The sequence below is a fragment of the Gossypium raimondii genome, chromosome 7 (genome assembly GCF_025698545.1).
Source record: "Gossypium raimondii isolate GPD5lz chromosome 7, ASM2569854v1, whole genome shotgun sequence".
NCBI classification, from domain to species: domain Eukaryota; kingdom Viridiplantae; phylum Streptophyta; class Magnoliopsida; order Malvales; family Malvaceae; genus Gossypium; species Gossypium raimondii.
Window position 1 is genome coordinate 3966140 of NC_068571.1, and position 13137 is coordinate 3979276.

General features: G+C 32.0%; 2 protein-coding genes across 3 annotated transcripts; both read right to left on the minus strand.

Moving 5' to 3' along the window:
• Positions 1-265: 265 nt before the first annotated feature.
• On the minus strand, positions 266-2838 carry LOC105766486 (probable WRKY transcription factor 4). The gene is given in 5 exon segments (XM_012585972.2): positions 266-677; positions 680-816; positions 1262-1417; positions 1506-2134; positions 2205-2838. Coding segments are annotated over 5 exon segments (1467 nt in total). The 5' UTR covers positions 2601-2838; the 3' UTR covers positions 266-528.
• Positions 2839-7504: 4666 nt separating this feature from the next.
• Positions 7505-11216, minus strand: LOC105766481 (uncharacterized). Of its 2 annotated transcripts, XM_052633266.1 has the most exons (10): positions 10837-11216; positions 10372-10656; positions 9848-9931; positions 9324-9767; positions 9126-9261; positions 8889-9051; positions 8680-8808; positions 8406-8600; positions 7871-7993; positions 7505-7785 (listed from the first exon to the last, which is right to left on the minus strand). In XM_052633266.1, the coding sequence occupies exons 2-10, from the start codon at positions 10646-10648 to the stop codon at positions 7675-7677; spliced, it is 1662 nt and encodes a 553-aa protein (XP_052489226.1). In that variant the 5' UTR covers positions 10649-10656; positions 10837-11216; the 3' UTR covers positions 7505-7674. The 2 variants fall into 2 exon arrangements, with proteins under 2 accessions (XP_052489226.1, XP_012441413.1); XM_012585959.2 differs by lacking the exon at positions 10837-11216 and having other exon boundaries at positions 10372-10809.
• Between the last annotated feature and the right edge of the window lie 1921 nt (positions 11217-13137).

The window sequence follows — 13137 nt, forward strand, 5'->3', positions numbered from 1 at the left end:
AAGGTTAATGACTTGTGAAACTGCAAAGGAAGCATGCGATAAGAGAGAGGACCAATGAAGTTGCAAAACAAAGTAAATTGAAGTATTGAATTTTTAGAAAGAGTTCGAGGTTTTAGATTTGGGTGGAAAAGCACTTTTTCATTACAGTTTTAACGCCAAAAGTTAATTGTTGCTTCTGCGATGAGAAAGCACTTTTGACTTCCCAAACGCAACCAAGAACCAGCCTTACTAATATTGATCAATACAAACTGGTATCTGTAGATCATTGACAGATAAGAGGGGACCCTGGCTTTTGAATTGATTACTTGGCCTATACATCAGAATGTTTGAATCTAATGCATTATAAATCAACAGAAACAAGCTTGGTAACTTGAATAACACCTTACCTAAGAGTGTAAAACAAATATACAACATTACTTATACAAAATTGGACTGTCAATACGGCACTTCAGCTAGTCAAATTATGGCTCAGCAGCCAGTCGTTTCACCCTTTCTGCCATATGCATACTCGTTGTTAGTTGGCACATATCAGCAACCGGACCTCAGGGGAGTTGCACTCTTATTTTCACCCTTTCTGCCCTTTGCATTTGTTCCGAAATCCATCTCTCCAAGTAAAGGATGCTTCTCTGCCATCACCTTGTATGGTTTTGGCTGCGGCAAATTGTTGTTAGCTGCGTGTGGACACTGTTTCGGGAAGTTGGGACATCATGATTATGTTTTCCCTCGTATGTTGTTATGACAGCTCTCGGATCCATGGAAGCTCTTTCCACATGTTTCCGAACATTGCATCCTTCATTCGTGCATTTGTAGTAGCTCCTGTTGGAATAACTTAGATGTATCAGAAATGAAACCGAAACATTAAACTACTTGTGATTGAAATATAGAGCTCAAAAAGCAAAACAAATAGCACCAGATGGTGAAGTAGATCATCAACTGTGACCGAGACTCATGCCCCAAGTCCGATTAATGTAGGTCACAATCATTAGCAGTCCTATCGGTGTATGCCTAGTATTAAAATGCTCCATGAAAATAGATCATACTGCTTTGAAGATAAATTCTAAGATGTCAGTTTGCCATTGTAATGCACTCAAAGGTTCATACCAATGCTAAACACCATGTTTTCAACTGGTTCATATCCCCAGACCCATGTCTCAATATGTGCCAAACACAGGTGTCAAACAAGGGTACTTGAAGAATGACGAGTCAGAGCAGCCTAGAATAGAACCATAGATAAAGAAAATTATATGATAGTCCATTGTACCTTGGATGAGGGTTCCCTTTGACAACTTTCTGACCATATTTGCGCCACCGATAGCCATCATCTAAGAGTTCAACTTCACTTCTCGTTTGCACAACAATTTTCGGTTCCGTGACTGTCTTATGTGAGAAGGCTATCGCAGCTTCCGTAGCAGCATTCCTGCAGTCAAAAGCACACTGCAATAAGAACTATTGATGGTAAAGATACATAAATTTGCATGATCAATTACATTTGATTTGAAACTCACCTTCTTTTCGGATTCGGTTCATCATTATTATCTCTTTCGTCTCTACCCTCTTCGTCACAGTGTTCCTCATTCTCACTTGATCCAGGTAATTCTGCAGCTTCAGTTGATTCATGATTTTTCCCAGGTATCGAACACACTGGTACAACAGCATTTAACTTGTTCAAGTTTCCGGTTAAACCCAGAGAACCTAGTTCAGGAGCCTGTGAATTCGCATTTCCGTCGCTACTGCCCGTCCCTTGTTTGTTTGGTTGAGGCTTTTCATGATTGTGTGCACCTTTGTATAGAATCTCAGTTATTAGGCCATCTGTAGATCGCTCAACCTTCTTCTTGACAGGGCATTTCAAATGCGTACATTTATAGTAGCTTCTCGAATATTCACAGCCTTTAATTGGCTTCTGTCCATACTTACGCCAGTTGTAGCCATCTTCAGCAGGTTTATCCACGGCAACAGAAGGCTGATTTTTTCCGTCAAATTGAGAAGCTTCAGCGTACTCCATTGTAGAACTTTGAAGGCCAGAAGCTGAAGGAGCCATCTGAGATGAAGTTTCTTCATGATTTAAGGATTGTGCTATGGCAGCTTGAGCGGTAACCTGTGCCAATGCTTGCTGGTGGGATATTCCGAAAGGACTCTGCACAAATTATGGAACAAAAATTGAATCCTAAACCATAACTAAAAGAACATAATTGAACTCAATTTACCTGTGGAGAAAGGCAATAGAAGGCTGGAGAATTAAGCAAGCCAGAAGGGCTTAGCCTAGGAGGCACAGTGAACAAAGCAGAGTTAGGAACACCAAAGTTCAAAGGTTCAGATCTTTTTTCACCTCCATCTTTAAAACACACATCCATGAATGAACCATCCATTGAATTGTACGGTAATCTATATCCAGGTGAAGCCATAGCACCGGCTAATAGCTGAGAGAAAGGCCTATTCTCTGTTGAGTCCTGGTTGGAAAAAAAAGCTGAAACCAGTGTCATAGGTCCTGGGCTTAGCCCTGAACCATCTGAAAACAAACTGTCCATGGCTGGTGTTGGTGGCAAAGCTATTGTTGGACGTGTTGGAGCTGAAAGCTTTGAGCTTGTTCCTTGCTCTGCCATTTTTCCCACTATTTCCCTCTGTTTCTTTCCCTTGTTTTCTCACTTCATATATTGGAGAGAAAAGATTGTATTTTCGATTTTTTTGTTTCTCAGATTCTTAATTTTGTCGTTTTTGTCTGTGTAAATGCGTTAGTTTCTTCTGATAGTTTCGTGTTATCTTCAACTCCGAGCAGAAGGCTTAAACATTACAAATGAAGATGACCCTCTTTTTAGGGAAAAAATAAATGGAATTACTATCTAAACGCATGCACCGCACTCAATCGCTCATCCAAACCCTCCCTTAATTTATCTTTGTAATCATCAAAATTATAAAATATCACCTAATTAATGTATTTGTAGGGGAGAGTATTCGGTCTTTTGGTCATTTTCTTATTAAACCCACTTAACCCACTATCAAAAAAAAACGACCCAACTGAATTAAAGATAAAAAACAGACATAATTAGATTGATTTTAGGTAATTAAATTAACTGGCTTTAATTATTAGAATAAGTTATTTAATTTGAATAACATATATTTATTTTATAAATTATAAATTTATTTTAAATAATTAAAAATATATTAAATTAAGTCTGTCTTTTCAGTCGAGTCAATTTGAAAATTCTAAAACTAGTTACCAATAAAAAAAAATAACAAAATTGAACCCATAACTGAAAAAACTTCTCAAACTGGTTGGGTCGGTTTAGTCGAGTTTCTCGATTTTAACCAGAAATTACTCTCCCCTATGTGTTTGTATTTTTTTTTTTGGTCCAATTCTATTAACTACCGTGACAATTCTAAAATTGATATAATAATAAATTTAACAATTAATACATATTTTTCAATTTGATCATGATTATAAAAAAATTTTAACCCTCGATATTTACGCATTATCTCAATTTGACCTAATTCTAATAAAATTACAAGGAAAAATTTAAAAAGTCAAATGAAAATTACATAAAAATCTAAAATTTCAAAAATATATATCTAATTTCTAAAAATCCTAACTTTCCTAAATTTAAAAAATATACTTTTACACCATGTTTGGTTCACCTGAATGGCTAAGTCATTCCAGGTGTATTCATCCCACCACAGTGAAGCAGGTGTTTGGTTGGCTGAATAACCATTCAGTCCCGTAATCATCATTAGGCACGCCCACCTCTGAATAGGTTATTTGGCGATTCCCGGAATATATTTCTTTTTGTTTTACCCAATTTACCCATGCAGAAAATAATTTAAAACTCCAAAGTTAAACAAAGAAAATTGATAATAAAAAAATAGCAACACTTTAACCTGAACATTGCAGTAAGTAAACCATGGCAAAAAAAAATTTTATAACATTTATCTTTAAAAAAAAAAAGACTCAAATCATCTCAATCTCAAACACTCAAACAAAATACAAAGAAAAGAACAACAACCCATCTACAGGAACACCTAAAGGAACAGAATCTGCTTAAATTTTTTAAGTAGCTTACATGTTTCTTCATCTTTGTTACAGTTTGGTCTTTAAGGCAAAAAAGAAAGCCCTGGCTAGATGCTCTTTGGGAATCTTGGGATCCAAAATTTTTAAGCATAATAAGTAGATAAGAATGGAAGGATAAATATTTTATCATTTTAGATAAAATAAAAATGTTGGAATGTTGAAGGATTAAAACGAGGAATACATCAATGCCTGCAAGCCGAAGTTCCTGATTTTGCCAGAGACTGGCATATGTTTATTGCTTTGAACATATGTTTTCTGATTCAAGGGAGGGGAGTCTTGGGTGGATGTAGAATCTGGAAAGGGCATTTTTGCAAGAAATGAAAGGTTGAAGAAGGTTGAGAAGGGGACTATTTAGGTAACCGAAGGAAATTAATTACTGATTGTTGCTTTATAGGAGAGTTTACTGGTTGAAGCATCAGTGGCTTTGGTATTTGGTGGGATTTTATGGGTAAATTGCACTCAAGTAATTAAATTATTAGTAAGTTTATATTTTTATCATTTAATTTTTAAAAATTACAAAATGATCACTAAATTTAATTAAAGGATAATATTTTACAAAAATAAAAACATAATTCTGTGTCAACTATAATAGAGATAAATTGAGAAGCAGTGGATTTAAATAATAGTGTATTATGTTAAAATGTAATAAATAAAATATTTTAAATATTTTAATATAAAAATAATTATATTAAGAATGTTATTAAATTATATATTATAATAATCTTATTAAAATTTAATAATAAGAATCATTTACCTAAATTTTTTTTGCTAAGGGTATTCGGCCATTTTAGCTTTTTTCTTTATACTATTACAAATTTATTTTATTCAACCAAACACAATAATACTATTACAGTTATATTCCATTACATTCAACCAAACAATTGAATCACTGATTACAACTCTATTCCATTACAGTTTTATTTCATTACAATATTATTCCATTCCAGTGAAACTTTATTGTAGTTTAACTTGGTAGGTTTCAATCAAACCATGTTTTAGCTATTTTTGATGAAAAACAGAGTAGAAAACAAAGCTTTAAAAAGCAGGTGCTTTACAAATTACATGAACAAGCTATTAATATTCATACATGGCTGCATGCAAATCAAATACTAGTTTTTATTACCATACTCAACATCAAATATGAAATCATTGCTGTCCTATTTTCTTAATCCTTATTCATCTTAGATTAAATCTTTTCCTCACCTCGTAATTGTAAACCCAATCAATTTGCTTCTTGTTCAAACTGATATCTAATCTGATGTCCAGGCACGAGTCGAAACAATATAACGAAGAAAGGCAAAAAGTAAAGAGAGTAAAGTTTGAAAACGTACGTAATTCGGAAACAATCTTACTATGTGGAGTCTCACTCAGTGAATGATTTATTTAATAATTGATCCAGTAATTTATAGGTTAAAGCTTAATCTGTAACGACCTGATATTCAGTGGTATCGGAAAATGCGGTTTCGGAACCTTATTTCCGTAAATTGAATCCGTAAATATTACATATGAATATTTATGAAGCTTATATAAAAATATATTAAATATTGGTATAGTGATTTTGTTGAATTGACAGTTAATTATAGCTCAGGAACTAAATTGTAAAGTCCAATTGTTATAGATTTTAATTGATCAAATACTTGATGACTTAAATAGAAATTAACTAAAGGTCCAAAATGGTAATTAAACTATTTTTAATTATATAACAGTGGATGGTGATGAAGGATTCTACTAAGATTGATTAATGTTGTATTAAATTAATTAAACTATGTTAAAATTAATTAAATTAAATTAATTAGGTTTTAATCTAACTATAAATATATTAAATTAGTGGAAAGATGTCATCTTCATCTTTCACCGTTCTCCATTATCGTAACTCAAAAACTAAGGAAAATGTTGAAACATTAGGCCATTGATTAGTAGGTAATTTCAAGTTTTTTTTCTTTATAACTTTTATACATTTGAGGTCATGAGAGCTTGATTTAGTTAGCTCATGTACTAATTTGTAAAACTGCTAAAGTTTTAGAAAGTTTTCATAGTTGATTTCTTGAAGAATTAGGTTGATAGATTTTAAGCTAAGAATATGAAAAGGATTTCCAATTCTTGTAATAGCAATGTTGAGTTTTCGGTTCATACAATTAAGTTCTTTTTACACATTCATCTGTAGTTCTTCGAGTTTTCGTGGCTTATCTTCAATTAATAATTTAGGAAATCTCATATAGATTATCACCTGAATTAGATTCCAGTCTTTTTTGAATCTCTATACGTGCAATTTCCTCGACACCAGAAGATAGTCCCATATTTTTTTGTACATAATTCTTGATACAGTCTCTTTTTTTTTTTACCTTCTTGTAGACACTTAGAATATTTTTTCGGTTGTGCAAACCAAAGAGAATAGATTGTAAGTTATTTTAACTTATTTGTCAACTTTGTTACATTAGGGACCAAATTGAATAAATATAAAATTAATACTTTTGGGCTTTTAACTCAATACTTTATAATTTGATCCAACCTAATATTTGTTTTTCTATTTCCCAAAATAAACTTCTCAATATATTTTCAATTAAATTAAAATCATGACAACTTTACCGTAAAAAATTCCATGGAAAAATATATTTAATGTATCCACATTCAACTATTCACTATGATGAAATGATATATTTTCATTTTCAATTTCATTTAATTCGAAAAATTCATTTCCATGTCTTTAATATGGGTAGTATATCCTAGTAGGACATGGTCTTTAATAATTAAAGATATTTTTTAGTTTAAATTTTATTATAAAATATATACTACTAACTTTTGCACTTTAACATTTAATTAATGGTAAATTTAAACTTGCAAGCCAATGAAAAACAAACATGCACAAAAGGGAAAAAATGGTAAAGAATGGATAAAAGTATAGTCAAATCTCCTCTACTATACTTTGGATTGCATTTTAGTTCTTCTATTGAACAAATGGCCAAATTAACACTGTATATTAGATAGGTGAGCAAAATAGCCCATCCATTAAAATTTGGTGCATATATATAATGTATAATAACAAATTTAGCCCTTAACATTTACACAATTATTTAATTTGACCTCTACTCTTTTATTGGAAACAAATTAGAAATTTTTAAACTAACAAAGTTAAAGGGTCAAAATGGCCTTAGTAACAAATTAAAAAAACAATTAAACCCTTTTAAAATTAAAAAATTATTAAAAATCATAAAATTTATAAAGAAAATTTATTAAAAAAGTAATAAAAATTTAAAATTATAATTTTTTTATTAAAAAATAACAATATCGACCCGTTAGAAAATTTGTTAGCCTTATCAGTCTCAAACTTTTCTAGTTTACTTCCAATAAAGGGGTCAAATTGAATAAATGTGTAAAAGTTAAGTGCTAATTTTAACGGAGGGACTATTTTACTCACTCATCTAACGTAAGAAACTAACCAGTCCATTTTTCAATAGAAGAACTAAAATGCAATGTATAGTAATATAGGGGATTTTGTGTTACAATGTTATTTCAACCCAAATAAAACGTTTAATCAGTACATTTACAGTAAAAAGATGTTTCTTCTCTTTGTTCTGTTAAAATATGTTGCAGTGGCTAAGCTTTTTAAAATATGTTTATTCATCCATTGTCATAAGTGTGGGGATTTGACCATTATCCGAGAAGTCCATCTTGTTCAACCTCAAACAACACAACACTTGCTCTGGCAATTCTTCCTGTTTTTGTGCCTGCTAATCATCATATGTCAAACAATCATTAGATCACAATGGATTTAGACTACAAAACACGATCAGATTATTATTGTTTTGTTACCTGGATGGTTAAACCGAGATCAAGTATTCCATTTTTCAAACGATCTCGAAACGATTCAAGTCCCTTCCTCGATATGAAACTGAAGCGATGTATGTCTAAATCAATCTCGAAGTAATTCGAACCCTACAATCATAATCATAGACACAATCAACAACCTTCTACCTCATTTATGGTGCCACGATTCAGATGCAAGTATCGAATATACCGATATATATATATTTAATACATGTAGGGATGTCGCGACGTCTCTTAGTTCTATGTTGCGACTTCACTTAGTGTTTCAGCACGAAATCCCTAATCACTTCTGAAGATTCATGAAAGTGTTCATGGACACCAATTGAACCAGCATATATCCAAATAATGTACTCTAAATATCAATTTTGTGCTTATTCTAGATTTTAGATGGTTTGGTGATTTTGGTGTGAAATAGTCTAAATTGCTTCAAGTGTGGGGTGTCATATTTAGTGGCATCCTTTCATGCCAAGTATGATTGTGACGAAGAGTAAGAACGTGGTACCGTCAAATTGAGAAATACCTTAAAAAAATTGTGTTGAGGGCGTGAGAGAACAGGTTTTTCATTATAAGCATTGACCAGTTTCTTTTCCGTAGAATTCAAATTGAGATCATCAGGATTAACCAACCCGGCCATGATCTTCAACCTTTCTCTGAAAAGAACGTTGGAATCTTTCGTAAACCCTTTCACTTTCTCCACTTCATCATCAACAAATTTCTGAACCAAATTCAAAAACTTCTTAGAAGATCATGCCCTCGTGTCTTAATCAATATTACATAAATTTGATAAAGTTTACCTTGATGGTTTCCAAACATTGAGGAGAGATGTTATTGTCGAAATCCTCGGAAACTTTGAAATAAAGAACAAGGCTCATTCCTTCACCGTCGCCATCGCCGAGGAACATTGCAGCAGGATAAGTCGGCAACTGCGAAAGCATACATAATGAGTACGATATTGATATAAGAAAGCAGGATAACATCGAGTCAAACCCATTCCAAAACATACTTGAATGTTTACAATTAGAAGAGGAGGGATTTTCCCATTTGGTTTGAAATAAGGAAGCTCTACATGTTGAGCAATGTGATTTATCTTTCTTGGGCATATGAATAAATCAACACCTATGGGAGTATATGGGGAGAAATCGGATGCAGGACACTTCCTTTTATCTCTGTATGCCAAATAAATCATAAGCATGTCAGAAAAAATGAAGAACCCAAGCAACATAAATAAGAGTCATCGTACTTAAAATAGGTCTCGCCACGAAGTTGAAATTTTGAAGATGGAATCTGAGACCAACAGTCTCTATTTGCTTTCTCATCCTTGCTGCATGGAATTGCATATCCTGCTCTTGGACGATATAAAAATTGTTTCGATGAATCTGCACATGCAGATGTGAGTGTTAGATATAGATGAGTATGTTGAAACATGAAAAGAACTTACATTCTTCTGCATCACATGAAGTCCTCTTAACAGATAGCCGATAAACGGCAGATTTTCGTCTTTGAGATTGGGAAGCCATATTAGTTGCCAAAATCTTCTCATTGAAATTGATAGAAGGAAGCATTTTACAAAAGCCAGACCGCCTTTCATCTTTCACACTTTTAAAGCTTCCATGAGAACAATCCAATAGCTTCTTCTTCTTCCAGTCATCGGCCTCCTTTCCAAAGCGCGAAAGCTCATGACCATGGCTACTCATGGTTGAAAACCGAGCGTTGGATTCTCTCGTTTCTTCTTTGCTCAATCTACCACCGTCAATTTTCAAGTAACTTTCATGGTATTGTTCGTATTTGCACTTGCCTTCCACGAAGCATGATGAAGCTCCGTATTGAAGTACTTGAGCGCTTGATATATTCCCAATTGCAGTGCCCATTGTTGGAAAACCATCTAAAAATAAAAAGGTTACCTCATAATCATATATTCCCTATGCTACTCAAACATATAGAGAGGTGAAATCTGCTTGTTACCTCCAAAAACACTGATGAACTCCTCATCTGATTCCGATTCCATAATACTAACTGAATCAAACCAAGTATCCTCATGGCAAGATACTGCAAAGTACCATACTCCTTTTCAATACAATGTTTGAATCAAATTTCATTTTTATCAACTTAGGAGTTTCATTTTTGTTCGTGTATTAAGCTAAATAAATCAACCGAACACTAACAAAGCTTCTTCAGTTTGTTTATGTTCGTGAACAAACTCATTTAATAAACCATTTAGCATATATATAATTTTAAACCTTGATGACCACAAACCAGACACAAATAAACTTAAAAATAAATAAATGAACATTTACAACCCTAATCATAGTGCTCAAATTGGCTCGATTAAACTTAAAAATTTGCAATAGTAATTCAAGCATCGTAGTAAGTGAATTCAACTTGCCTGTTAGCTTGAGTCCTTTCAATAATAATTGGCCGAACGATTTTTTTAAATCAAACTCGAATAGCATGCATATAAACTCTTAACATAAATAGAGGTTGGGTACCTTTGGCATCCATTTGGCTAAGATGCCATTGCAATTGGGTTAAATGGAATGTAGAGTTGGAAACCTCAGATCTTCTACAAGTAGTGGTTGCACCCTTCTCGAAATCCATACGAACATATTCGCTAACAGCTATATCTGTTACACAACCATTGCTTTTCCTTTTCTTGCTTCCATCGGAGACCGAACCGGAAAGCTTCCCACGACATTTCTTTGACCATGGGCGGTTTCTTTTTTGTGTCGTAATTCTTTTATCCGATGTTGATACGCAACTCCCCATTAAAACAGCTTTATTGCAAAACACCGTTAACACCAAATTATTGTCTTAATTTTTGAAAAAAATAATTAAAACAATGTGAAATGGATAATATAAGAAAAAACGGAAAACATAACAAAGAAAAAAAAACAGAGAAAAACCCAGAAAAGTAGACAAAAATGGATCAAAATGAAATAAAAAAAAGAGGATACCTTTAGAACAAATAAACCCCTAGAAAAGACCCCAGCCTTTTTCTAGCAATGGGGTCTATTTCTAAGAGTTTGTAAAAGAGAAGGAAACAAAAGATAAAAGCAAGAATATGTCAAAGCATCAAGATTGGGTCATATCGGAGTACATTCGTAAATCATAAGCAGTAAAGCTGCAATTCTTTTTAAAAAAAAAAACTTTGGTGGGGGAGTGGGCGTTTCAGAGAAGTAAAAGTGAGAGGAGGGAATTTAAAGGCTAAAACCAATTAACGGATTTTTTTCCTCCTAGAATTTAGCTTTCTTCTCGCAAAATTTGTTTTTTGGGTGGGTGGTTTTACTATTTTTGGAACAAAGATTTAGAGCTTTCTGTCTTGTCTGAAAGTGCCACATCATTCTTTTCGGTGGAGCGTTTGTTGTTCGGTTGAATACTCCGATTTCGTTGGATCATGATTAGGTAATAATAATTTATAATTATTTGATTTCTTAATTTTTAAGGAGTAAACGTAAAAGTCGGATTTTTTTCTAAAATAATATAAAATTAAAAAAAATAAAATGACATATTTCAAAAGTTATGAATTAAAATGATACATTTAAAGTGGTAGAGAGTGATATATAGGCGGCACCACCTTATTTCTAACATGAAAAATTAAAAAAAAATATTGATGAAAAAAAAAGTGATGATGGGACGAGACAGCACCGGTTGCTGCACGATGGAACATGTCATGCATGAAGGCCCGTGACTTGTTTGGTGACCATTATAAGGTCCCCCAATGGCCATTTTTAGCCAGCCGAAAGAGAGAAAGAAGAAGAAAAGAAGGAGAAGGAGAGGGCGAGAAGGGAATGGAAGGGAAAAAAAATAAATAGAAAAGGAAAGGAAATTTCGTTGTTTAAGGAAAGTTAGGTGTTTAAAAAAATATATTTTTTTGTTATAAATTAATAATAATTTAATTTGTTTTTGTTGTTATTATTGTTGATTAATTGGATTTAATTTTTAATTTTATTTTTAATGTATTATTTGGTTAAAAAGTGCTATTAAGGTTTATTTGTATTTATTTTATATTTTCATTCATTCATAATTTATTTTTGATATTTATTGAAGTAAAAAACCTATTTATATTATGTACAAAGAATGTTTTATTTTTATGTAATTTATTTGTTATGTGTGTTTTAGGTTGATTAGATTTATTTTTATGTAATTTATTTGGCATGTTATTTTAATTATTTTAATATAATTTTTTATTTTTATATAGGTAAAAGATGAGACCATTGATATGGAATTTGTGATTGGGACCATTGAGTTGGAATTTATGAGATAAATTAGGAATTAGTTTATATGTTCTAATTTTTAAGATTTTATAATTGAGAATAAGAGTTTATGTTTTTAAATTTTATTTTATGTTTTTTATAAATATTATAAATGAAATTTCTTTTGAATCCTTCTATGCAAAAAAATATATTTTTGACAATAATTAAGTTGGCATCTTATTATATAAATTATATTTTAAACTAATACATTTTAGTTATTATCATTTTAAAATAACAATAAAAATATTTGTATTTATTATGTTGAGATAGTTTACGTTATGTTTTTGTTTTTTATTGGCATGTTATTTTTATTATTTTAATATTTTTCTTTTATTTTTATGTAGGTAAAAGATTAAATCATTGAGATATAATTTGTGAATGGGACCATTGAGTTGGAGTTTGAGTTCGAATTTATAAGATATATTTATTTTGTTAATGTTGTATAGCAAAAAATATGATGTGGACAAAAGCTGTTTGGTATTTTTTGTAATTAAAAGCAATATATAAAATTTAGGTATTTTGATAAATATTTAAAATGCATCAAACTTTGAAATTAATAACCGAAATTTGTTTTGGAAATTGCAAGTATCGCAATGGGTTCATTGATTAAGAACGATGGTCACAGATCAAACACAGTTAATAATATGGTAATATATTATTATTTATTAATGATGAGTTCCCTTAAAAAAGTTCTACGTCATTTACAGAAATAAATTATGTTATTATAACTATTTTCTATAATTTAATAGTGTTAGGAGCCATACCGCGCATTAAGGGGTTGGGTGAATGGTATAGGATATTCTCCGGATGAAAGACTGATGTCGTACTAGGAGTTAGCTGGATTCGGGTCAACAGCATTCATCCGGACATTTGATTTGCGATACGATTTAATATATGCATTAGTCGAGCGTTGGCACCCTAAGACCCACACTTTTCATTTGCCGTGTGGGAAATGCACTGTCACTCTAGAGGATGTTGCATTGCAATTGAGGCTCCCAATCG

Bases quoted from the DNA above. Each gene is read 5' to 3' on its own strand.
- LOC105766481 (XM_052633266.1), bottom strand. From the start codon at position 10,648: ATGGGGAGTTGCGTATCAACATCGGATAAAAGAATTACGACACAAAAA. The intron at 9,932-10,371 runs GTACCCAACCTC...GGTACTTTGCAG, and splicing joins TAGCCAAATGGATGCCAAAG to TATCTTGCCATGAGGATACT. The intron at 9,768-9,847 runs GTAACAAGCAGA...TTTTATTTTTAG, and splicing joins GTTCATCAGTGTTTTTGGAG to ATGGTTTTCCAACAATGGGC.